The sequence below is a fragment of the Protomyctophum bolini genome (assembly GCF_963924005.1).
Source record: "Protomyctophum bolini genome assembly, chromosome: 2".
Taxonomy (NCBI): Eukaryota; Metazoa; Chordata; class Actinopteri; order Myctophiformes; family Myctophidae; genus Protomyctophum; species Protomyctophum bolini.
In genome coordinates this window covers 5,361,035-5,388,277 of record NC_137863.1, presented here as the reverse complement: position 1 = coordinate 5,388,277, position 27,243 = coordinate 5,361,035, and the positions used below count along the sequence as shown (strand labels likewise).

General features: G+C 43.4%; 1 protein-coding gene across 1 annotated transcript; it reads left to right on the top strand.

Moving 5' to 3' along the window:
- Nucleotides 1-991: 991 nt before the first annotated feature.
- On the top strand, nucleotides 992-7,069 carry LOC308326436 (tripartite motif-containing protein 16-like; the record flags this gene model as incomplete). The annotated part of the gene is made up of 6 exons (XM_080779320.1): nucleotides 992-1,308; nucleotides 2,896-3,276; nucleotides 3,481-3,576; nucleotides 5,841-5,991; nucleotides 6,348-6,407; nucleotides 6,540-7,069. Exons 1-6 carry the CDS (start codon nucleotides 1,075-1,077, stop codon nucleotides 7,067-7,069), a joined length of 1,452 nt encoding a protein of 483 aa, XP_080635446.1. The 5' UTR covers nucleotides 992-1,074.
- Nucleotides 7,070-27,243: the final 20,174 nt, after the last annotated feature.

Here is a 27,243-nt window from a genome sequence, read left to right as displayed (position 1 = left end):
TAACATTTTTTTTTTAAAATAAACTGGGAAAACTGTGTTTTTTTTGTGTGTGTCTTTGAACTGCTTAAAGCATTCCCGCCATTCTTATTTAATAACGTTTAGTTGAAGGGGAAGTATAAAAAGTAATAACTTAAAAATGTCTGACATATTTGTCTGTCTAGCACTAGAATCAATGTAATATACAAATTAATGTTAATATTTCTATATATTTGAATAGTTGGTTCCAAAGTCGGGTGGAAAGTGAAACTTTCATGGACTCTTATGGGTCTGTAACTCAGAGCGTGTACAAATGGACCCTAACGGTTCTTATGGGTCTGTAACTCAGAGCGTGTACAAATGGACCCTAACGCTTCCATTTTGTTCCATTTGTTAAATTACATTGATTTTACAATATCAATTGGGATCTCAGAGATAGAAATTCCATTAAATGGAGGTCCGTAGACTAATGCATGTCAAACTGGGGGTCCTTGAAATAAAAAATATATGTTAATGACGTTTAGGAGCTTTAGAACACTTTCCTGGGGGTCTTTATGTGTGTAATATGTGGTTTTAGATATTTTAGTACATGATTGATTGATTGAAGTATGTATTAACAGTTTGCGGAATTACAGTACATTTTCAAGCACAACTTAGGCTAACTGTGAGTGGACGACCCAATAAAGCATTGTCAGTCAATAACACCAGGATAGACTAGGGGACTAACATGAGCAGATAACTAACAAAGAAGGTGACATAATGTAATGCAATATGTAATCATAATTCTGTTTCAGGAACTGTTTTAATTCCTGTGAAATACATATTTAAAAAAAATGATGGCAGCATCACCAGGCTTCCTTGCTGAACCTGTTTGTGAAATACACATTCATTCACTGTCTCTTTAAAAACCCCCGTCTCTTGCAAATATCCAGGAAGCCACACCCTCTTAGCCTCTCCAATAGAGTATTAAAAGGAGGCCTCTCCCAGCTCTCTTCAGAAGAAATGAAACTCAGAGCTGTGTTTTCTCTCTCCCCGTCAGAGTAAACCAAAGTGTTGTGTTGTGCTTTCTCTCAGTGTGTGAACGTGGTCGTCAGTGAAATGGCAGAACAACAACAGGGATGTGACCAGGACCAGGACCTGCAGTTCTGCTGTACTATCTGTCTGGACATTCTGAAGGAACCAGTGGCTCTAAACTGTGGACACAGTTACTGCAGCGGCTGTATCGAGGGTCACTGGGACCAGTATGATGACACTGGAGTCTACTGCTGTCCCCAGTGCCGAGAGAGCTTCAGTCCTAGACCCGTTTTGAAAAAGAATACCTTGCTGGCTGAGGTAAGATGACCTTACAAAGTTACAACCACACTAGCCTGGAACTCACCTATGCTTTTTATGGCATAGGCAATATATGCGCAGCTGCGCGACATGATACTAATTAGCCTACTTAGAGCGACAGAGAGAGAGGAGCGTGTGTACATGTGTGCGTGTGTATGTCAATTTTACAAAGGTGCAGACAATCAGAAATCAACAGAGAGTGAGCAATGTTTGCGCTACTCTATGCCGAATTGAAGTCGACTCAGACCCAGACTTTTTTTTCCTCCCTGGAAATAAAAACGTCTGGGTTTCCGAGGCTACAACCACACAATCAGTGTTTTCGTCGACTACCTATTTTCGCTGACAAAAACAAATGGAAACTAAATAAACTAAGCTATGATGACTAAAACTAAGACTAAATATACTGACAATTTCGTCGACAAATAAAACCTAGACTAAAATGTTAGGAAGGGACTAGTGGACAAGCGATCCAGTATAAGTCATTTTACACTTGGTTGCATGCTGATAATATTTTCAGCAAGTGTAAAAACACTCATTACGACGGCATCAAGACCCGCCAAAATACATTTTAGTCGACTAAATCAACTGTAGATTTATTCGACTAAAATCCAAGTTTCAGTCCAAAGACTATGACTAAACTAAAATAGAAATTTGCTGCCAAAAACAACACTGCCACACATGAAACTCCATTTTCGGCCACAGCAGTTCTACTATGCACATGCTGTGACTGTGTAGGCTATTATTTTTTCACATAGTATGTTTATGTTGATAATTATAGCCTATAGTCTACATTGTTTGTCCATAAATACTAAGCATGACTTTTTTAGGTTCTCAAAGTGGGGCCTGGGGACCCCCAGGGGTCCATGAGGCAGTTAAAGGGCCATAAAAATGTGTTGATGATAGAGCATGATCACAGTCTGTTTAACCACTGTAAACGGTACATCAGCTATTTGAACATTGCAGATCTACAAGCTCACAATGCATATCTGAACACCATATGCAATGACATAAATCTTTTATGAGGGTCCCTGGCAAAAGTATTTTGAGATGGGAGGGGAGTCTGTGGACAAATGCATGATTATTCATTTGACAACCACTGGTTTAAACAGGTTTGATGGTATTATAGCACTTTGTTCTGTTGACTAGGGTAATTTACTCTGATCTTTGACTTTGTTATAGTCACTGCACTGGTTAATCATTAAACCCTAGTGCCCCTATTCTTGGCTTGTAAATGGTGCATTCACACACACACACATTCACACACCGATGCTGGAGGAAACCATGAAAGGCACCAACCTGCACATCGGGAGCAATTTGGGGTTCAGAGTCTTGCTCAAGGACACTTCGTCACTCTAGCCCTGAGCCACTATAGCTGCCACCCGGGGTTGTCATTCATTTAGGGCAAACCTAGTAGTGGTTAAGAGTGTCTGCTAAATGCGTACGTTGTAAGCTACATTTTTAACAAGGCTTCAGAACAAAGTTCAGAACCTGTGTTAAAATAACGTTTTTATCACCATGAAGCTCACAATGACTGTGTTGAATGTCTCCTGGGTGAGTGACCTCCCCTCCTCTTCTCTTTACTTCCAGCTGGTGATGAAGCTGAGCAGTGCAGGAGCTCAGCAGTCTCCTGCTGCCTCCTCCGCTGCTCCGCTGTACGCCGCTCCAACAGACGTGGCCTGTGATGTCTGCACCGGAGCCAGACGTCGCAAAGCTCTCATGTCTTGTCTGACGTGTCTGGCCTCTTACTGTGAAACTCACCTCCAGCCTCACTACAATGTTTCTACTTGGAAGAAGCACAATCTGGTCCCGGCCACCGACAAACTGCAGGAGAAGATGTGCTCCAGTCATGACAAGCTGATGGAGGTGTTCTGTCGCACAGACCAACAGTCCATCTGCTATCTGTGCACCATGGATGATCACAAGGGCCATGACACGGTGTCAGCTGCTGCAGAGAGGGCAGAGAAACAGGTACAGTAGCACCACCACCATCACTTGAAGACACAAAATACATTATTTTTTAGAGATGTTAAACAAATAGCAGATTTAAAACAAGCTCGCAGCATGGCACAAACACAAAGCGATGCACTGTGAGCTTACATTTCAAGGACTGACAGGCTTCATCTTATCCACAATGTTTACAAACCAAACTGTATCTCTTCCTGCTTCTTGCAGAAACAGCTGGCGACGAGTCAGGAGGAAGTCCAGCAGAAGATCCAGGAGAAGAAGAACGAGCTGAAAGACCAGAGACGGGTCTTGGAGGCCCTGAACGTGAGTGGTTCTCAAAACGATTTAACCCATTCTGACCTGAGATCAGATTCTAAAAATGTCTTCTACATCCTGACAGTTTTCCATTCTGACCTGAGATCAGATTCTAAAAATGTCTTCTACATCCTGACAGTTTTCCATTCTGACCTGAGATCAGATTCTAAAAATGTCTTCAATCCTGACAGTTTTCCATTCTGACCTGAGATCAGATTCTAAAAATGTCTTCAATCCTGACGGTTTAAAAAAATAGCAAACCTACAAGCTCGTATTGCGCTATTGCGGCACCATGTGACATGATATGAGCTTGAAAACAGCCAACGTATAAAATATATTGTGCGCGTGTGTGTGTGTGTGTGTGTGTGTGTGTGTGTGTGTGTGTAGGAGAGCTCTGCAGTGCTGGCCAGTGACAGGATCTTCAGTGAGATGATGGTCTCCATTGAGAGAAGACGTGGCGAGCTCGAACAACTGATCAGAGGTCAGCAGCAGAATGCCGTGGCTCAGACTGAGGCTCTCCTGAAACAGCTGGAACAGACCCTGGAGCAGCTGGAGAGGAGACATGCTGAGCTGGAGGAGCTGTCCAACACTGAGGACAACACATTCATTCAGGTTCCACACGTGGCTTTTTGACACTTTGGTTCTGAAAGAACAAATCGGCTTCATATTTCATATTCCATTCCATGAAGTGATTAAAATACGTTATAATTTAATGTATTACATTATAGTGGAGTACTTGACATGGCATAACATGCCATTATTCATGATGGTAGTTAATAATACTAGTATTATTGTACAAATTATTACATAATCGCCTAATCACAATAATTTTAGATAATCATTTTAGTGCATGATTGTTTCCATTAAAAAAAAAAGTTTTCCAAAACTAGCAGACCTAAATGATCAGCATAAAGAAATAAAATATAGGTGTGCTTCCTCTGGAGACTGCCCTTACAACAACAACAAATAATAGAACGTAACATACCTGACAATGTGAATAATAACAAACACGTCTCCACGTTAGTTCTTAGTGCAACAACTCCTCTCTCTAAACAGGGTTAAACAAACACTGTATAAATCAATTTGCAAGTACAATGCTTATCATGTTATACAGAGCATTCAACAAAGACACCCACCTCGTTCCAAGACGGAAGTACAGAAGGAAGAGGTGGGGGTGTCGCAGGACATTTATACAGGGGGACAAGGAGGAAACTTAAAGGAGCTGTGACCTTTAATGCACTATGTATTCCTATACACATGAACCATGGAGAATTAAGTCAGGTAGAAGCACTTATTTGTATCATATTTATTTTGTGTAATTATATAATACTGTTACACTTCCTCTGGAGACTGCCCTTTGTTTAAGGCAGTGGGAGCTCAGCTTTAAAATAACTTATAACTCATAAACCAACTAAATGGAATAAGCAGCACTCCAAAATAAAATGTGTTTCGTCACGTTTTAGTCTGCTCTGAAGAAGGCTCTGCCGAAACGCGTCAGCGTTCACAAATAACCCATTCTGACCTGAGATCAGATTCATACGAGGTTTCCACTGGACACACACTGGTCTGATTAACCCATTCTGACCTGAGATCAGATTCTAAAGCTCGTAGCGTGCCACCGAGTGGCGCGCTACGAGCTTGTAGGTCTGCTATTTTTCAATAGCTAAAGCACGATAGCACGATATGATGCTAACACCAAAATGGGTTCCCGTTCAGAATGGGATAAACAACAAGAACATCAGCTCAACTCTACAATATTGTGATCAATGCACTGATCTATTGATCATCTTATTATTTTTTTATATATATTTTTTTTGATCCCACGATTTTGTAACCCATTTTTCATCCCTGTGTCAATCATCTAATGTGATCCTGGGCTCTACACACCCTCCACCAACCTAGTCCCCATATATGGGGGACAAGGGGAGAGCAACGGACTTGAACTCATGCTTCCTTCATGCCCGAGTGTCCAAGTTGCTCCTTTACACCTGACAGGGGCGAGCTTCCCTGGTTGGACGTAGCGCGTGGAAGGAACGCGTTATTCCAACCAGTTCCTTTCCTCTCCATCAGGCGCCCCGGCTGGCCAGGGCGAGGCAGTTTTGTGAGGGTACCTACCTACCCTAGGGGGCACGGGGAGAACATGCAAACTCCACACAGAAAGGCCCTTTCGCCAACCCCGCCTTCGGGTATGGGCACTGATGATCATCATCGATGATCGGATGACCGGATCTGTCTAAAGTGGTTTACTGGTCTCTCTGCTTGTCTCTCTCCAGAGTTTCCAGTCTCTCTCCAGTTCCACTGTATCTCCAGTCTCACCCAGTGTGGTCGTCGGTCCTCTGAGGTCCTTCACAGATGTGACTGATGTCGTGTCTGGTCTGAGAGACCAACTGGACAACATCCTGACGACAACTTGGCCAGAGATAGGTGAGATTTAAAAGTGTTTCTTGTTTTTCATAGTAAACATGGATGGATGAAGCCAGAAGGCAAGTGGAGATGTTTGAACTAGAACAGACTGATGGTACACATCAGTCCAGATTGGACAGTAAAATAAGAATTAAGCAACAATAATATTACTCAAAGGAGAGATGAGATTATTAGTATTTGATGATCTTGAGGAGTTCTCTCTCCTGATTGGTTGAAATTTGTAACCCACCTGAACATGTATTTTCTGTTTACTAAAGCAATGATTACTATCGAGCTATAATAGCTTTAACTTTTTGGAACTTCAGTTGAATCCATCCTTCAGTATGACGACGTTTACTGTTTTCTTGTGTCTCCAGAGTATGCAGTTGATGTTTTACATCCAGCGGAGCCTCAGACCAGGAAGGACTTCTTACGATGTGAGTCCAAGTTGGTGTTGTTTCTGAACGTTGACGTTTCAACCTGAAATGTTGTTATCTGAGATAATTATTAACTCTAAACACAATGAGGTTGATGAGGTTTGGATTTTCTTTTGTCGTGTGTTCTCACAGATTCCTGTCCTCTGTCTCTGGACGTGAACACAATACACAAACTGCTCTCCCTGTCAGAGGAGAAGAGGAAGGTGACTTTAACAGAACAACAACAACCTTACCCTGATAATGCAGAGAGATTTGTAGGGGACTATACTCAGATGTTGTGTACAGAGGGTCTGTCTGAACGTCGTTACTGGGAGGTAGAGAGGAGTGGTGGAGCCGGGGCTCATATAGCAGTCTGTTATAAAGACACCGACAGACGACCAAAGACCGTCTTTGGACGCAATGATACATCCTGGGGTTTATCTTGCTATAGTGGCGGCTACAGGTTCTACCACAACAGTGTTGTCACTACAGTGTCAGTGCCTGTCTCCTCCAGAGTGGGGGTGTATCTGGATCACAAGGCAGGCACCCTGTCCTTCTACAGTGTTTCTGACACAATGACCCTCCTCCACACAGTTAAAACCACGTTCACACACCCTCTCTATCCAGGGATAGGGCTTTGGGGCGCATATGGAGATACAGTAGAGCTGTGTAAGACATGGTAGACATGTTAAGAATACTGATAGCGATATTCAGTTGAACACTTTGTATTCTTAATTCTGATTGTAGTTGTTCCCTTCTTGATGAATGCATGTGTTAGAATGATGTGTCACCATCATGATCAGTCAACCAATTGATTGATTTAAATGCTCATTGCATTCCTTTGCAGATCAATGGTTATTCAGTATGTCTGTTGTCTTGTTCATGTTACTGCAGATCAATGGTTATTCAGTATGTCTGTTGTCTTGTTCATGTTACTGCAGATCAATGGTTATTCAGTATGTCTGTTGTCTTGTTCATGTTACTGCAGAGCCCTCTGTCAGTGGTTATTCAGTATGTCTGTTGTCTTGTTCATGTTACTGCAGAGCCCTCTGTCAGTGGTTATTCAGTATGTCTGTTGTCTTGTTCATGTTACTGCAGAGCCCTCTGTCAGTGGTTATTCAGTATGTCTGTTGTCTTGTTCATGTTACTGCAGATCAATGGTTATTCAGTATGTCTGTTGTCTTGTTCATGTTACTGCAGAGCCCTCTGTCAGTGGTTATTCAGTATGTCTGTTGTCTTGTTCATGTTACTGCAGAGCCCTTTTGCCTTATTGTGAGCTTGTAGATCGGCTATATTCAATATAGGCTATACTTTCAATCCAATAAAACATTGAATACAGGTCTTTTATTTGTAACCTTTTTATTTCTATCTTGTGATATCGCTACTTTTATTCTGAAACATAATAGTACTTACTTCCACCACTGTACCCAGAGCCAGGCAGGATTGTGGTTAAAAAAAATCACACCCGTGTGAAGTGAGGGGCGCTCTTATCACTATACATCATCTCATTCTGGCCAAAATAGCCCATATGCTCGCCTACATAATTTTGGGCGGGAACCGATTTTGGTGTTAGCATCATGTCGTGCTTTAGCTATTGAAAAATAGCAGATCTACAAGCTCATAGCGCGCCACCGAGTGGCGCGCTACGAGCTTGTAGGTCTGCTATTTTTGAAAAATCGAAGAGCGACTGACATAGAAGACATTTTTAGAATCTGATCTCAGGTCAGAATGGAAAACTGTCAGGATGTAGAAGACATTTTTAGAATCTGATCTCAGGTCAGAATGGAAAACTGTCAGGATGTAGAAGACATTTTTAGAATCTGATCTCAGGTCAGAATGGAAAACTGTCAGGATGTAGAAGACATTTTTAGAATCTGATCTCAGGTCAGAATGGGTCAATGTTTGTGTTGCTACAAAAAGCCGATTGGTTCAGACACACATGATGTAAATTCTCCTTTCTGATTGGTTCAGACACACATGACGTAAATTCTCCTTTCTGATTGGTTCAGACACACATGACGTAAATTCTCCTTTCTGATTGGTTCAGACACACATGATGTAAATTCTCCTTTCTGATTGGTTCAGACACACATGATGTAAATTCTCCTTTCATTGTCAATGGTAAATGTGACAAGAGTTCAGGACCAAAAAAGCTGTATATAATATATATATATATATATATATATAGCCTCAAAATAAGAAGGGAAAATCATAAAGAGCTCAAAATCCGCTGTGGGCTTGAATGGGAGGAGATGGAAGATGTGGATAGGGAGAACAGAGAGCACAAAGTGACCCCTAGTGGCCACAACCTTTTGAATGGGAGGAGATGGAAGATGTGGATAGGGAGAACGGAGAGCACAAAGTGACCCCTAGTGGCCACAACCTTTTGACTGGGAGGAGATGGAAGATGTGGATAGGGAGAACAGAGAGCACAAAGTGACCCCTAGTGGCCACAACCTTTTGAATGGGAGGAGATGGAAGATGTGGATAGGGAGAACGGAGAGCACAAAGTGACCCCTAGTGGCCACAACCTTTTGACTGGGAGGAGATGGAAGATGTGGATAGGGAGAACAGAGAGCACAAAGTGACCCCTAGTGGCCACAACCTTTTGAATGGGAGGAGATGGAAGATGTGGATAGGGAGAACGGAGAGCACAAAGTGACCCCTAGTGGCCACAACCTTTTGACTGGGAGGAGATGGAAGATGTGGATAGGGAGAACAGAGAGCACAAAGTGACCCCTAGTGGCCACAACCTTTTGAATGGGAGGAGATGGAAGATGTGTGTAGAAGCCATCCTCACTGTTTAGTATGTCTATTTATTATTATTATTATCACAATTGTTGTAGTTATTATTTGGCATTATTGGGTATTGGTTTGAGGGGTTATTATGTATTGGAATCACTGTTTGGACACCAAGGGCACGCCTCCCCAGGCCTAATTGATTGATTGAGAGAGAGCATATGTAGGCCTGGGTGATTGGGGAGCGGCATGCACCTGGTGGACAAACCAGTTTTACCAGACAGAACACAGAAGAGACAACACAGAAGGAGCTGCTTGTAATGTACCATGCACTTTAAAGGAAAGTAAACACAACAACATGACATTGAACCTGTGGACAATCTCTTTCTTTGACCTGCGTACATCCATAGTCCCTAGGTGCATCAGTGGGTTTGTTGGCTATAAGGTAGAAATGTTTGGAACCAACAAAGAGCCACAACATAGTAAAACTGAGTCCTGTTGGATTTAGATGTATTGGTTTTTCAAAGTAAAAAAGAGGACTTGAACCAGAAATGTTACATTCTGGGACAACAAGGAAAAAGGATTGGAACAACAGACTGAAGGGAATTAACTAACTGGACGCGCAGCTCAAAGCCACAAAGACTCATCAATTAGGAGCCTGGTATGTAGTGGACACTGGACATCGAATTTAAAAGCTGTATAGGAAAACAGCAATAACTATTGGAGTTATTTTATTTTCGTGTTTTCCACTGCTTAACTTTTATTGGTGACTTGTTTGCTGGCCATTTGCTGCACTGCCGTCCATTATTATTCTTGTTTTTGTCACTGCCGGACTTTTACTAGTGACACGTACCTGCTGTTTTGCACTGCCTTTATTTATTTGGGCATTTGCATTTGCGCTGCTGCACTTTCTTGGAAGTTTACACTGCACAGCACTTTTACGTGTGGCAAAAAGGGAATTACAATGTCTGACCCAGATGTCACGAGAGCAGTGAGTGATGTTGCTCTACAACCTGCAGAAGACTGGTGGGAAGACCCTCCAGAGCTCAGTCGAAAGGAGATTGAAATTATTGTACAAAAGTGGATGGCACGAGAGATGGAGAGTGAGCACAGAAAAATAATTTTGGCCACATACGGCGTGGTGGAAGAAGATACACCCCCAGGAGAGGATGGCAGAGAGACATGGCAGGAAGGAGAGGACAGTGTCTCCGAGCCGAACATCCCTCAGGAGGAGAACATTCTACAGCTGAAAGACTTCCAACAGGAACAGCTGACTGACCCTGCAGAAGAGGACGGAGCGGAGGACGGTGAGATGGCTGTGGAGACGGGCGGCTCCTCAGCTCTCGGCGTCACATCTGAAGCTGGAGATCACTATGGACAGATGTGTGAGGGAGATGAAAACGGCAAGCAGGATGCCATGATCAACAACGCTAGCTGGGTTGAGTCAGCTGACACAAAGAGGCTGAACAGAGTGGTGAGGAATCCACTCAGTGGAGAGAGGCGTCCTTCCCCATCACGGAGGGCCAGTGGTGGAGGGAGAAATGGCACCATGGAGAGGGCTGCATCTGACCATGACCAGCGGGGTGGCAAGGGAGCTGCCTCTGAGCTGCCTCTGAGGAAGAAGAGAGGCTGGCGTAGGAACCAAAAGGAGGACAAAGGGCCTGTCCAGGAGAAGAGCGAGCAGAAGGAGAACGAGGAGGGTGATGTGCCGGAGGAAAGGGACAACCACCTGCTCCGCTTCCTGTGGTGGCTTGAGGGCTACATCAAGCCTTCTCCAGACCACTGAGAGCTTTAACTTTTCTTTTCTCCATCTTTCCCTTTCTTTCTTTTTTGCAGTTTCGACCAAAGAAGATTCAGTCAAGCCTAAATACAACACACATACCACATACCTTTGAATAATGTTTTTTGTGTTTGGCTTCTTTGAAATGTATTTTGTAATTGTGTCCATATACTGTGCACAATTAGGGGGGAGTGTAGAAGCCATCCTCACTGTTTAGTATGTCTATTTATTATTATTATTATCACAATTGTTGTAGTTATTATTTGGCATTATTGGGTATTGGTTTGAGGGGTTATTATGTATTGGAATCACTGTTTGGACACCAAGGGCACGCCTCCCCAGGCCTAATTGATTGATTGAGAGAGAGCATATGTAGGCCTGGGTGATTGGGGAGCGGCATGCACCTGGTGGACAAACCAGTTTTACCAGACAGAACACAGAAGAGACAACACAGAAGGAGCTGCTTGTAATGTACCATGCACTTTAAAGGAAAGTAAATACAACAACATGACATTGAACCTGTGGACAATCTCTTTCTTTGACCTGCGTACATCCATAGTCCCTAGGTGCATCAGTGGGTTTGTTGGCTATAAGGTAGAAATGTTTGGAACCAACAAAGAGCCACAACATAGTAAAACTGAGTCCTGTTGGATTTAGATGTATTGGTTTTTCAAAGTAAAAAAGAGGACTTGAACCAGAAATGTTACATTCTGGGACAACAAGGAAAAAGGATTGGAACAACAGACTGAAGGGAATTAACTAACTGGACGCGCAGCTCAAAGCCACAAAGACTCATCAATTAGGAGCCTGGTATGTAGTGGACACTGGACATCGAATTTAAAAGCTGTATAGGAAAACAGCAATAACTATTGGAGTTATTTTATTTTCGTGTTTTCCACTGCTTAACTTTTATTGGTGACTTGTTTGCTGGCCATTTGCTGCACTGCCGTCCATTATTATTCTTGTTTTTGTCACTGCCGGACTTTTACTAGTGACACGTACCTGCTGTTTTGCACTGCCTTTATTTATTTGGGCATTTGCATTTGCGCTGCTGCACTTTCTTGGAAGTTTACACTGCACAGCACTTTTACGTGTGGCAAAAAGGGAATTACAATGTCTGACCCAGATGTCACGAGAGCAGTGAGTGATGTTGCTCTACAACCTGCAGAAGACTGGTGGGAAGACCCTCCAGAGCTCAGTCGAAAGGAGATTGAAATTATTGTACAAAAGTGGATGGCACGAGAGATGGAGAGGGAGCACAGAAAAATAATTTTGGCCACATACGGCGTGGTGGAAGAAGATACACCCCCAGGAGAGGATGGCAGAGAGACATGGCAGGAAGGAGAGGACAGTGTCTCCGAGCCGAACATCCCTCAGGAGGAGAACATTCTACAGCTGAAAGATTTCCAACAGGAACAGCTGACTGACCCTGCAGAAGAGGACGGAGCGGAGGACGGTGAGATGGCTGTGGAGACGGGCGGCTCCTCAGCTCTCGGCGTCACATCTGAAGCTGGAGATCACTATGGACAGATGTGTGAGGGAGATGAAAACGGCAAGCAGGATGCCATGATCAACAACGCTAGCTGGGTTGAGTCAGCTGACACAAAGAGGCTGAACAGAGTGGTGAGGAATCCACTCAGTGGAGAGAGGCGTCCTTCCCCATCACGGAGGGCCAGTGGTGGAGGGAGAAATGGCACCATGGAGAGGGCTGCATCTGACCATGACCAGCGGGGTGGCAAGGGAGCTGCCTCTGAGCTGCCTCTGAGGAAGAAGAGAGGCTGGCGTAGGAACCAAAAGGAGGACAAAGGGCCTGTCCAGGAGAAGAGCGAGCAGAAGGAGAACGAGGAGGGTGATGTGCCGGAGGAAAGGGACAACCACCTGCTCCGCTTCCTGTGGTGGCTTGAGGGCTACATCAAGCCTTCTCCAGACCACTGAGAGCTTTAACTTTTCTTTTCTCCATCTTTCCCTTTCTTTCTTTTTTGCAGTTTCGACCAAAGAAGATTCAGTCAAGCCTAAATACAACACACATACCACATACCTTTGAATAATGTTTTTTGTGTTTGGCTTCTTTGAAATGTATTTTGTAATTGTGTCCATATACTGTGCACAATTAGGGGGGAGTGTAGAAGCCATCCTCACTGTTTAGTATGTCTATTTATTATTATTATTATCACAATTGTTGTAGTTATTATTTGGCATTATTGGGTATTGGTTTGAGGGGTTATTATGTATTGGAATCACTGTTTGGACACCAAGGGCACGCCTCCCCAGGCCTAATTGATTGATTGAGAGAGAGCATATGTAGGCCTGGGTGATTGGGGAGCGGCATGCACCTGGTGGACAAACCAGTTTTACCAGACAGAACACAGAAGAGACAACACAGAAGGAGCTGCTTGTAATGTACCATGCACTTTAAAGGAAAGTAAATACAACAACATGACATTGAACCTGTGGACAATCTCTTTCTTTGACCTGCGTACATCCATAGTCCCTAGGTGCATCAGTGGGTTTGTTGGCTATAAGGTAGAAATGTTTGGAACCAACAAAGAGCCACAACATAGTAAAACTGAGTCCTGTTGGATTTAGATGTATTGGTTTTTCAAAGTAAAAAAGAGGACTTGAACCAGAAATGTTACATTCTGGGACAACAAGGAAAAAGGATTGGAACAACAGACTGAAGGGAATTAACTAACTGGACGCGCAGCTCAAAGCCACAAAGACTCATCAATTAGGAGCCTGGTATGTAGTGGACACTGGACATCGAATTTAAAAGCTGTATAGGAAAACAGCAATAACTATTGGAGTTATTTTATTTTCGTGTTTTCCACTGCTTAACTTTTATTGGTGACTTGTTTGCTGGCCATTTGCTGCACTGCCGTCCATTATTATTCTTGTTTTTGTCACTGCCGGACTTTTACTAGTGACACGTACGTGCTGTTTTGCACTGCCTTTATTTATTTGGGCATTTGCATTTGCGCTGCTGCACTTTCTTGGAAGTTTACACTGCACAGCACTTTTACGTGTGGCAAAAAGGGAATTACAATGTCTGACCCAGATGTCACGAGAGCAGTGAGTGATGTTGCTCTACAACCTGCAGAAGACTGGTGGGAAGACCCTCCAGAGCTCAGTCGAAAGGAGATTGAAATTATTGTACAAAAGTGGATGGCACGAGAGATGGAGAGGGAGCACAGAAAAATAATTTTGGCCACATACGGCGTGGTGGAAGAAGATACACCCCCAGGAGAGGATGGCAGAGAGACATGGCAGGAAGGAGAGGACAGTGTCTCTGAGCCGAACATCCCTCAGGAGGAGAACATTCTACAGCTGAAAGATTTCCAACAGGAACAGCTGACTGACCCTGCAGAAGAGGACGGAGCGGAGGACGGTGAGATGGCTGTGGAGACGGGCGGCTCCTCAGCTCTCGGCGTCACATCTGAAGCTGGAGATCACTATGGACAGATGTGTGAGGGAGATGAAAACGGCAAGCAGGATGCCATGATCACTTCACTCGGGAGTGGTTTTTCTTGTGAGAACGCAGATCCATTTTTAATGGCTCCTGTTCTGTCTCTTTTCAGCTAGGTAGGCATATAGGCATACGTATATGAAAGGTAGGCAGATATGGTGGCTATCTCTCATAGGCTAGCCCCCCCCCAGCGCACGCACGCACGCACCACTGCAGTAAATCAGGCATGTCCTGCAGCTGACAGCCCATCATCCAACCAATCAGCAGTGGAGAGAGGAACCATTCAACCAATCGGCAGTGGAGAGAGGAATCAGTCAACCAATCGGCAGTGGAGAGAGGAATCATCCTTATCCAACCAACCAAAAAAGTTGTATAGGTTCTTTTCATCCAAACGTTTTATGTGATATATAGACTCTGAATATACACACACACACGCACACACACACGCACAACAGCAATGTTGGGATAAGAGGGGAAGTGAAGTGTCTTGTTAGTTCAACTCAGTTGTACCCGGCCTGCCGGGCCCGGGTCCCGGTGGCGACGGCGGCAGTCAGCCAAGACCTGCTGAGACAGTGAGGTCACACGCACACACACACGCACGCACGCACGCACACACACACACACACACACACACACACACACACACACACACACACACACACACACACACACACACACACACACACACACACACACACACACTGTTTTCACTGCTTTCGTGCAACACTCTTCGAGGAAATCTTCATTAAATTGTTCCATTCCCAAAGCTCATGCACTGACCTGCTGCTCTCTCTCTCTGTGTTGTGTGTGTGTGTGCGTGTGTGTGTGTGTGCGCGCGCGCGCGTACATATAGTATAGTGTTAGGGATTACAACCATTATCTTCCAGGGCATTGGCTGCTGCAGTGCAGTGCTGGCTGGCTGGCTGGCTGTCTGTCTGTCTGTCTGTCTGTCTGTCTGGCTGGCTGGCTGGCTGGCTGTCTTCATCATCAGGCTGGTTTCAACAGAAGTGACTGAACAAGCAGCAGCATTCTAAAGAAGATAGTCCCAGCCAGACCTTCATTCTAAAGAAGATAGTCCCAGCCAGACCTTCATTCTAAAGAAGATAGTCCCAGCCAGACCTTCATTATATTCTGATACTATAAAATGGTGCATTTATATACAGTACCTTTTTCCAAGGCGCTTTACAGTGCATTACATTCACCCATTCATACACCAATTGCAGCGGAAGACATGCAAGGCACCAGCCAGCACAACAGGAGCAATGTGCGGTTCAGTGTCTTGCCCAAGGACACTTCAACATGTGGACAGGAGGAGCCGGGATTTGCGCCGTCTACCCATGTATCATTGGACGACCTGCTCTACCTCCTGATGCCACAGTCGCCCTGATCTGAACACAGTACCGGTACCTATAGCTTTCAACCAATGTCAGTGGTCCTCAAGGGGGTTCCAGGTGGTCCCCAGCTAAATGATGGAGTGGGTATAACTTGTGTGGACCCTTAATATATCTTTAACTCTTGAGAGCGTAAAATGGAACCAAATGGACCCTTTGATTGGTTTCATTTTATGCTCTTGAGAGTAAAAGTATTGTTCACCATTGTATCACCATTACTTAAATCACAAGAAGTCTACACACAATTAGAGAATGTAGAGAGAATGCCTGTTATCTCTCCTATAGGCTACTACTGTAGATCAACTACTGTAGATCAACTACTGTAGATACATTAGAGAATGTAGAGAGAATGCCTGTTATCTCTCCTATCGGCTACTATACTGTATTCGATACAAGTTTGTGGTCTGAGAGGCTAAATCTCCTGGTGGTTCTGTGGCTCAAATTCTGAATAAATAAATGGGCCTTGATATGAAAAGGATTGAAACCCACTGACATAATATCTGTATACAGTGTATACACAGAACCGAAGTCTGACATCACTGCCACTAGAGGCCGCTATCTCCCTGGGTCACAGAGTTATTTACATGGACTTCCATCATGATTGTGCATGTTATTAATTGCATGTTATTAATTTATCATTTTAGAAAAGCAATTAACCACGCGAGGGTTTCACTGGGACTCATCCGTTCTCCATGATAAACAATAAGCCATGCCTTGCATGGATTATTACTCTAAATCTTTACATGATGCAGACCTATTGGCCTATATCGTTGCGGTCGAGGTGGAAACCTTGTATGTCCAAAAACCGTTCCCGCGGAAAAAGTCTTCTATGTCAGTCACTCTTCGATTTTTCAAAAATAGCAGACCTACAAGCTCGTAGCGCGCCACTCGGTGGCGCGCTATGAGCTTGTAGATCTGCTATTTTGCAATGCGAACAGGCATTAGCATCTCTATAGTCTGCATGCAGTGACCGGCGCCTGCAATTCAATCATTAGACGATACGACTGGGAAAGAAACTTCATTAACCCATTTCCACCGAGACCAGATTTTACAAATCAAAAACCATGTTTCTATACGTATGTCAGTCGTTCTCAAACCTTTTCATGTCAAGGACCCCCCACAAATATATGATGTAATTGGCCCCCATCTGAAAATATGTTGTTCCAGGGATCCACCCTTATATAGAAGCAAAGATTTGAGTTAAAAGCTTTCGCCCTGAAAGAATATATTCAAAGATTTGCACCACATTTTCACGACTTTTCAAAAATAGCAGACCTACAAGCTCGTGGCGCGCCACTCGGTGGCGCGCTATGAGCTTGTAGATCTGCTATTTTCCAATAGCTAAAGTACAACAGAATGCTTAAAACATATACCAAAAGGGGTTCCCGCTCAAAATGGGTTAATCTCACATGCTGTTGGGGCAGAAAACCTCTTATCTCCGTTATTTCAACGTTTTTTCTCGTAAACGAATGAAAGCCCTACTTCATCGTCATACTAATGTCGGGAAAACAGACCGATCTACAAGCTCACAACATGAACAACGCCTCGCAAAGCACTTTGCATATCCAAAACCAGGGCACTGGTTTCGGGTATGCAAGGTTTCTGCCCGAAAAGCAACACTATTGGAGTGAAGGGAAAGGTTTCATTGGGTCTAATTTGCCAGAGGAGGTGCAGGACTCCACAAACACAAGTTTAGGGCAGTGGATCAGTGGGTAGAGTGGCTGGATGGTAACCGCAAAGGTTCCCAGTTCAAACCCGGGCTCCCCCATGAGTTAGACCCCTTTTCCACCGGTTGGTTCCCAGTGGGAACCGGTTCAGTTCTTTTTGGTTTTTAGTCCATATGAGCCAGAGCTCCAAAATTGGTGGGCAAACTATACCCTATATTAAATTGTTTATAGGATCAATACAAGTAAATTAATACATGATAACACTTCCACAGTAGCAGCTTTTTCATATTTTCTATTATTTTGCATATTTTCCTACATAATGCCTCATTTGCATATTTAAAATAGTAAAATGTGTAATACAATAAATCATTGTCTTCGTGTAAGTACTCAATTGGAGAAGTTTCATGGCGATAACAATCTAATATATAGGTATGGTTTTGCTCCACTCAATTCATAATTAACGTTCCAATTTTGGAACTCTGGCTCATGGACTAAAAACCAAAAAGAACTGAACCGGTTCCCACTGGGAACCAACCGGTGGAAAAGTGTCCTTGAGCAAGACTCTACCCCTAATTGCTGCTGATGTGCTGGTTGGTGCCTTGCATGGTTTCCACCATATGGTGTATGAATGTGTGTGTGAATGGGTGAATGTAATGCATAATCTATATGTAAAGCACCTTGGATAAAGGCGCTATATAAATGCACCATTTACCATTTTACATACAAACTACACACATGATGTGGACACTTTACATACATCAGAAAATGACAAACAAATTGCTGTGCTGTGTAGTGTGTACTCCAATGAACAAACAAGACATTCCTATATACATGGATGAATTAATATATTCATTCATATTCAAATTTGAAATTATTTAACCACTCAGGGACTATTTTGCTTTTCACTTCATTGGTGCACGCACGCACGCACGCACGCACGCACACACACACACACAAACACAAACACAACACACACACACACACACACACACACACACACACACACACACACACACACACACACACACACACACACACACACACACACACACACACACACACACACACACACACTGCGTCTCTGTTAGAGTTGCAGTGATGATCAGAGCCAGGCACTGTTGTCACCAAACAAAACACTGGCATTTGTCCCCTCCCTCCTACTGTCCCCTCCTAACCCCTCATAGTGGGGGGGTCCGGTCTGTCCCCTCCCTCCTACTGTCCCCTCCTCCTAACCCCTCGTAGTGGGGGGTCCTGTCTGTCCCCTGCTGGACCCCCAGATTGATATGAATTGAAACCAGATACACATTGTTATCTCTGGGACCCCAATTGCACAAACTCCTGCACATGATTGTCAAACTCCTCAGTGTTCATTTTACGTCAGAGTGTGAAAACTATACGGGTCCATTTGACTCTGTTTTGCATTGAATCATGACCTTTGTTGACCTCTATTAAAGTTGCTGCACATACCGAAATGCGCCAGACTTCACGGTCCTTCATTGCCACCCCTAGTTCCTGCCTACTGAAGCATGTGTCCCTATAGCGATGACATCAGGGAACGACAGCTTTCTACCTCTGGTCCGCCCTGAGGCAGGACTCCAGAGAAGAAGGGAAGATAATTATAACCTCATTGTCAGCTCTGTATAGCAGTGGCCGGCAAACTGCGCTCGTCTGGATCGGACCAGTGAAGAAACACGGAGAAGGTTGCAGTATATTATATAGATTAGTCAATGGGTGGTTCTTCCAAGACAGATTGTGCGCTCTCAGTAGAAGGCGGGTGTAAGTGCCATCCAACCAATTCTCTTGTTTCTTTGAGTGTCCCATGTCTCGGAGCCATAGAGTAGAATCGGCTCAACGGTCGTCCCAAATATTTTTACTATAGCTAAGCTGGGATGACCTGGGATGTCATTGCAGGCTGACCTGAACATGAACACATCAACACAACCAAAACACTAATAGGCTATGCACAAAAGAGATGGGGAAATGACATTGACCTCGCCCCTTGTGGTCTCCTGAAAGATGTTTTATGCCCATTTAGAGAGAAACCACTGTTCCATCCCTTTAATCATGGATGGTGCATTCCACATTGTGGTGGCAGAGTAGTAGCAGGATTACATTGTTTCTGCCTATACTTTGTTCATCATGTTCTTTGATGTGTTGCTCCCTCTGGACAGCCAATAGGAGGAGCACAACATTGTCCATTATGAAGAAAGCCCCAGATTTGACGGCGGGAAGAATTTTCTCCCTGGAAATATAACGTCGTCTGGGTTTCCGAGGCTAATAGCGGGAAGAAGACCAAGACCCCCCCCCCTACACACACACACACACACACACACACACACACACACACACACACACACACACACACACACACGAGATGTGGTGGAGTCGAACAATAGGACCCCCCTCCCTCCTCCCCCTTGAGCAGATGTACTTTTTTCAGAAGCATGCAAACACAGAGATGACTTTAAATAATTCCATAACCCAACCCTTCGCCAATCAAAGCAGCGTATAAACCAGGCATGCAAAGACACGATCGTTTAATGCAGCTGAAACATTATTTTGATTATGACATATAAAATCCTGCAGAGATCATTTAACCCACTTTGGGGCGGGAACCCCTTTCGGTGTTATAGCATTATGTTATGCTTTATACTATAGCTATTGAGAAATAGAAGATCTACAAGCTAGTGGCGCGCTACGAGCTTGTAGTTCTGCTATTTTTGAAAAGTCGTGAAAAATGTGGCGCAAATCTTTGAATATATATTCTTTCAGAGTCAACATTTTTAACTCAAATCTTTGCTTCTGTCCAAATACAAATAAGTCTGGGGGTCCTTGACATAAAAATGGTTGGACACCAACACTGACATAGAAACATAGGTTTTTCAACTTAGAACTTACAGTAGAAGACTTATTTTTTGTTTAAATCGGCTTCAGGTCGAAATGGATTAACACGCGTTAGCAAATCAATCCCACTAGACAATAATCACCATCAGCAGAGTGGTCACGTTGTCTGTGCCGTGCAGAACCAATAAGCATGCAGTCGTGTATAATATACAGCTGTGCTGCTGCCGTGTCCATTATGGGAACGACCGGACGTGATGGATGGTGTTTATGTGGTGACTGATGAACTGCAGAGCGCAACGCCGTTATCTCTCTCTGCGCAATGCATGCTGTGTACGTGTGTGTGTGCCACACTGCATACATACTTATTACTTATACAGTCACATGCATTACGCTTTAGAGTGTGTGAGTGTGAGTGTGTGTGTGTGTGCGTGTGTGTGTGTGTGTGCACTGTAATCTGACAGGCTTTATTGCCAAGGTCGTGACGGGCTTCATTTCTCACTATAATGTCCAGCTCTCAGTTCGTTTATTTATTTACACTGCGCGCTACACTATTACTATATTAATGTGAAATCAATCACTCGCCACGAAATACAACAAGACTGTGTGAAAAGGGGACACATTCTGCATAATGAGCACTTATACTAGCTATACAGTATACATTTTGATGCCAGTCCAGTCCCGTTCGTTGTGCTCGAGTATTATGACTGCAGGCCTGGTAATAATATAATAGAGTCCCATCAGGACACGCCCCCCTCATATTCTAGACCAGACTGTACAAAATGATGTTCCCGCAGCTTATTGCAACCCAACCTCTGATAGTCCAGAGCCCTATAGCTAAGCTTGCGTCAAACTATAGAGAGTATGCACATGCATGACTTTCCCATCAGGACACGCCCCCCTCATCTAGACTGAGTGGCAAAACATTGAGCAGCATGTTGGGGTGTTGGTGGTCCGTGGTCAAATACATGTCCATTTTGGGGTCCTTGGCACAACCAGCCCCCGCTATAGATCAGTGTATTTTTCTTCTTTTTTTTTTTACACAAAAATGTGAAGTTTGTTTGTGTCCTTTTGTGCTCAAGTATTTTGATTGCAGGGCCTTAATTGGTAACAGCGTTATACGTATACTGAGCACTTTCTGATGGGTGGAATCCTAGCTGCTACACTACTATGTCCAAAAACTGTTACTTTTCAGGATTCAAATATATATTTTTAAGCAAAAAGTACAGTGGCAGACAGTTGCTTTTCAGTAGGGCAATTCAAACAAAAAAGGAATTTGTGAATTAGAAAAAAAAGAATGGAGGTTGTGTGCGTGACATCATCATCATACCCAGAACTTACCTACTGTAATACACGTCACTGGAGAACCGTTCGCCACACCGACGTCGGTCACATGCACACGCATTCCACACCCCCACAGGGAGTGGTGCAGCGCCCGGTGTCGAGTCGGTTGGACCCACGGTTGTCCAGAACCGCCACAAAATACCTCTGCCCCGACTGCCCCGGGCTCTGGACAGAATGGAGAGAGAGAGACAAAAAAACAATGTTGAGATATGGAGATATGAGGTTTTCGCTTAATTGACGACAGCAACAATGTCACAATTGTTGTGTGATATCGTGTCCCACGGCTGTTACTGTATGAGGAGAAATATGCTGCATGTCTGGGATGCTGTTTATTGAGAGAGAGAGAGAGAGAGAGAGAGAGAGAGAGAGAGAGAGAGAGTGTGGGTTTATTGGCTTGTGTTGTTATTTACCCCTGAGGAGATGTGTTGGGGGGGGGGGGTTCATATGTTTATATGTAGCCTATACTGTAGGTTTATTAGATATCATTTATATTGTATGGGTATAATTTGGTTAGCATGATGAGCTACAGTATAGGATTACATAGAGGGAGCACCCCCTCTAAACTGGACCCACCTGACTGAGTTGCTATTCTTTCTTTTCCAACAATGTATTTATTTTCCTTTTTTACACACAAATGACAATACAAATATACAAAAAAACAACAATGAACATTACAAGACAATTACTGATATAAAGCAAAACAACAATAAACCAACAATAAAAAAGCACTACTCCTCTTCAGCTCCATCCATTAAATGTGACAAATTATTGTTCTTTATGTATCTTATAAAACGGCCCCACACCTCCTGAAACACTTCTTGTTTGTCATTCTGACCTGAGATCAGATTCTAAAAATGTCTTCTACATCCTGACAGTTTTCTGAAAAAGCTATGTTTCTATGTCAGTGGTTCTTCGATTTTTCAAAAATAGCAGACCCACAAGCTCGTAGCGCGCCACTCGGTGGCGCGCTATGAGCTTGTAGATCTGCTATTTTTCAAAAGTCGATGTTTAAAACACCAAAAGGGGTTCCCGCCTGCTATTCGACTGAGTATAGGCTATTTGAACAAGCTGTCTTTTTTTCAGATGTATTTATTTGTATTCTTTCTGAACATGTTTTGGAAAGAACTGTGAGGGGAAATATAGGAAATGTAAAAAAGTAACAATGATATTATTTACTTTACCCATAATAACATAACGGGTCCGTGACCCGTACGTCAGACAAAGTGTATCCTATAGGTGACAGCTTGCTCTGCACTCCCGCCCTGTTATCATCGACAGCCAATGAGCATCGAGGACACGCATGACATCATCATGGCAGTGATAAAACATATATTACATAATCACGATCATCATAACACAGACATGCTATAAATAGCCTGTGTGCTCATTTATTTTCCTTCATGTTGACACAATTTAAAATCACCCTTTTATTGTTACAGTAATACATAATAAAAAAGTCTGTCGGGTGGAAACTCGGTGTGTCCAAAACTCGTACTTTTCAGGATTCAAATTGTAAAAATAGCAGATTAACCCATTCTGACCTGAGATCAGATTCATACGAGGGTTTCCACTGGACACACACTGGTCTGATTAACCCATTCTGACCTGAGATCAGATTCATACGAGGTTTCCACTGGACACACACTGGTCTGATTAACCCATTCTGACCTGAGATCAGATTCATACGAGGTTTCCACTGGACACACACTGGTCTGATTAACCCATTCTGACCTGAGATCAGATTCATACGAGGTTTCCACTGGACACACACTGGTCTGATGAACCCATTCTGACCTGAGATCAGATTCTAAAAATGTCAGTCGTTCTTCGATTTTTCAAAAATAGCAGACCTACAAGCTCGTAGCGCGCCACTCGGTGGCGCGCTATGAGCTTGTAGATCTGCTATTTTTCGATAGCTAAAGCATAACATGATGTTATGGGTCAGAATGAGTTAACAAGCTTGAAACGCATAGCTTTGAGCTCGTATATATGCTATTTTTGATACTTCTTGCGTGACGATGTATGACAGAACAAACACACACACATTTCGCATGATTATGGTGATAAGATATTTCTGCCCGACTCCCGACAGCAACATACTGTAAGCCTACTTGAGTATCTGAAGTACATGTTTTTTTTTTGCTACCAATAATGGACCAAATGGACCATTACGGGTCTGTAGCTCAGAGTGTACAAATGGAACCAAATGGACCCGTTTGTAAACTCTCAGAGTTAAAAAATAACTTTGATTCTACAATATACATTGGGGGGTCCCAGAGATAGAAATGCCATTAAATGGGGGGTCCGTACGTAGCCTATATTTCAGGTCAAGCCTGGGGGGGGGTTCCTTGAAATGAAAATCGGTGAAAATCACTGCCAGACCAGAGCCGTAAAGATCTTCTCTTATGGGGCTTTCTAATGGGGGTCCGCGGGCTAATGAGTGTCCATTTGGGGGTCGTTGACATGAAAGAGGTTTGGAACCACTAAAAAGGAAAAGAAACATGAATATTGCACTGTTCAGTAGAAATGTTGTTTGAGGACCTGTAAAAGGGATGTACTATTTACATTTGTATTATTTTAATTTAATGGACAAAAGGGTAGACGTAATATAGGGTAATTTTCCAGAATAAGAAAAAGAAAAAACTGATGAACTAAAAATGTTTTGTATGGAAAGAAAAAACAAACTAATAAACTAAACTAAACTAAACTAAACATCAGTGGTTCCAAACCTTTTTCAAGACAAGGCCAAATGGAAGTATAGACTACAGAATACAAACTCCTTCCGTTTGGCACAAATATTCCTTTGTCCGTGATTCCGTTTGCACATGACAAATGAATGCTGCTGAGGGAAGGTGAAGGAGACAAGTTAACCTATAGGCCTTATATATGAGCACTTTATTGGTCTCGCGCCTATAATGCACCTTCTATGGTCAATGTGCACTTTATTGCATACTGTAGCACTTTTAACGCTTTGCACTTCATGGTCAATTGTATGGTTATATTGTACTTTCTTGCATGGTATCTGCTATGTGTACTGTAGTATGTTTTATTGTATTGTTCTGATTGTTCTATGTGTACTGTATTATGTTGTATTGTATTGTTCTGGTTGTTCTATGTGTACTGTATTATGTTGTATTGTATTGTTCTGATTGTTCTATGTTGTATTATGTTGTATTGTATTGTTCTGATTGTTCTATGCCGCTGCAACTCAAGTTGCCCTTCGGGGACAGTAAATAAACTTGAACCTTGATCTTTGAATAAAAAAAGGTTGAGCACCATTTGTTTTACTACAACATATAGTGTAGGCTCCACATTTGCACGAGGGACAGACAGACAGACAGACAGACAGACAGACAGACAGACAGACAGACAGACAGACAGACAGACAGACAGACAGAAAGACAGACAGAGAAGTCACAGTGTAGTTATGATAAGAGACAGGCGTTGTTGTCACCAAACGTTGGCATTTGTCCCTTATTTTTAACTTCATTATTATTAATCCCTGTCCCCTCCATACTGTCCCCTCCCCTCCTAATCCCGTCTCCTACTGTAGGTCCTGTCTGTCCTGTTGATTGGAAAATCACCAACAAGTACAACCAACTCAAAATACAGTCTAAACATAAAATTAACTCAAATCATATCATGTTTACAACAATGCCAGTCTGTCATTCACTGCGCAGCCAGTCTGTCAGTCACTGCGCAGCCAGTCTGTCAGTCACTGCGCAGCCAGTCTGTCAGTCACTGCGCAGCCAGCTAACGTGAGCAACAGAATCAATCTTTGCTCAGTGGTGAGTATAGCTACTAAGTACACTTTTGAGGTAAATTCCTTTTAGTATTTTAAAATTTCAATACTTTTTACCACACTACTATTAAGTTCAAACTTTACTAGTTACTTTTGTGCATTTTGCCTACTGTATGTTTGTTTTTTATGCGCTGTCCAGCACTTTGGTCAACCTTGGTTGTTTTAAATGTGCTCTAGAAATAAAATTGACTTTGTAGATTTAGATTATTATTACAATGATGCCAATACTTGCTGTGTGGGGGCACGGTGGCACAGTTGGTAGTGCTGTCTGTCGCCTCACAGCTAGAAGGTCCTGGGTTCGATTCCCGCTCGGGACGCTGTGGGTGCTGGCGGCGTGTTTCCTCCTCCGCGTCATCAGTGCCCATACCTGAAGGCGGGGTTGGCGAAAGAGCCTTTCTGTGTGGAGTTTGCATGTTCTCCCCGTGTCCCATAGGGTAGGTACCTTAAACATGCAGTAATCCTGGTCACTAAACTGCCTCCCCCTGGCCAGCCGGGGCGCCTGATGGAGGGGAAAGGAACTGGTTGGAATAACGTGTTCCTTCCACGCGCTACGTCCAACCAGGGAAACTCCCCCCTGTCAGGTGTAAAGGAGCAACTTGGACACTCAGGCATGAAGGAAGCATGAGTTCAAGTCCGTTGCTCTCCCCTTGTCCCCCATATATGGGGACTAGGTTGGTGGAGGGTGTGTAGAGCCCAGGATCACATTAGATGATTGACACAGGGGTGAAAAATGGATTGCATTACACCACTGCTTATGGACTGCTGTGGTGGAAAGCCTGGTGAGTGGTGAGGCAGGTTAATGGACTGCCAGTACTACTACGCTCTCTACGTAGCTTACGCACGTTGCGCAGCGCAGGACAGAAGAAGCACACAGACAGACAGTACAGTAGTGTGTGTGTGTGTGTAGTCGGTGGAAATGTTGCTGCTGCGTTTACTTTGATCTCGTTGTTGTAGTTACACAGAAAGAATCCCGTTTGGACAGGGAACAAGATCCTGCACTCCCTCCAGCGATCTGTTCTGTTGGCGTTTCTGATCTGTGCGTCTCTCTCTCTCTGTGTGTGGTTATTTCTAAGCAGGTGAGTTTTCCAAGCAGCCTCACAAATTAATATACATCTGTTGTTGTAAATCACGTCGATATGAGGAAGATCGAGATGCAACGTCAACAATGTTTAAATGCGTATGAAATGAACGTACGATAAAGGATAATGTGTGTTGTGTAGAAGAGTATTAAATCATGTTCTTCCTTGTGTTGCGTCTTTAGCTCTGTTTATGTGCTGCTGCTGCGCTATGCGCATGCGTCACTGGCACTGCTATGGACCAGAGACTAAAGGGACAGTCCACTGTTTCTCAAACAGTGGGTCGGGACCTTAGACTTTTAGAGTATATATTAATATAGTATATAATAAATATAAATAATTATTATATACATAATTATTATATAAATAAGGTAGGGACCCATTTTTGGGTTGTGGGCTCATTTGCATGACCCAAACACAAAAGTTTGGGTCACACAGTTGGCAGGTGGTGTGATTAATTACCCAGCACCTATCGCAAAGCACCTGCCAATTGTGTGACCCAAACTTTTGTGTTTCCCTGGTCAATTGTTGATGACGTCTGCGGTAAACAAAGACGTATTTGTAAAATCAGTTCATCGATTATTCCCGCCCTCGCCCGGAGAGAAAGATGTCCGTGTGCATCTCTTGAAAAAGTGGAGATAATTGACTAAATACACGTTTTGTGCCAGAACTTTAACATGGATATAAAACTAGAGGACCATTTTTCACTCTTTGGAGTTATTTAATGGGTGAGTACAAACGGAGCATTTATCAC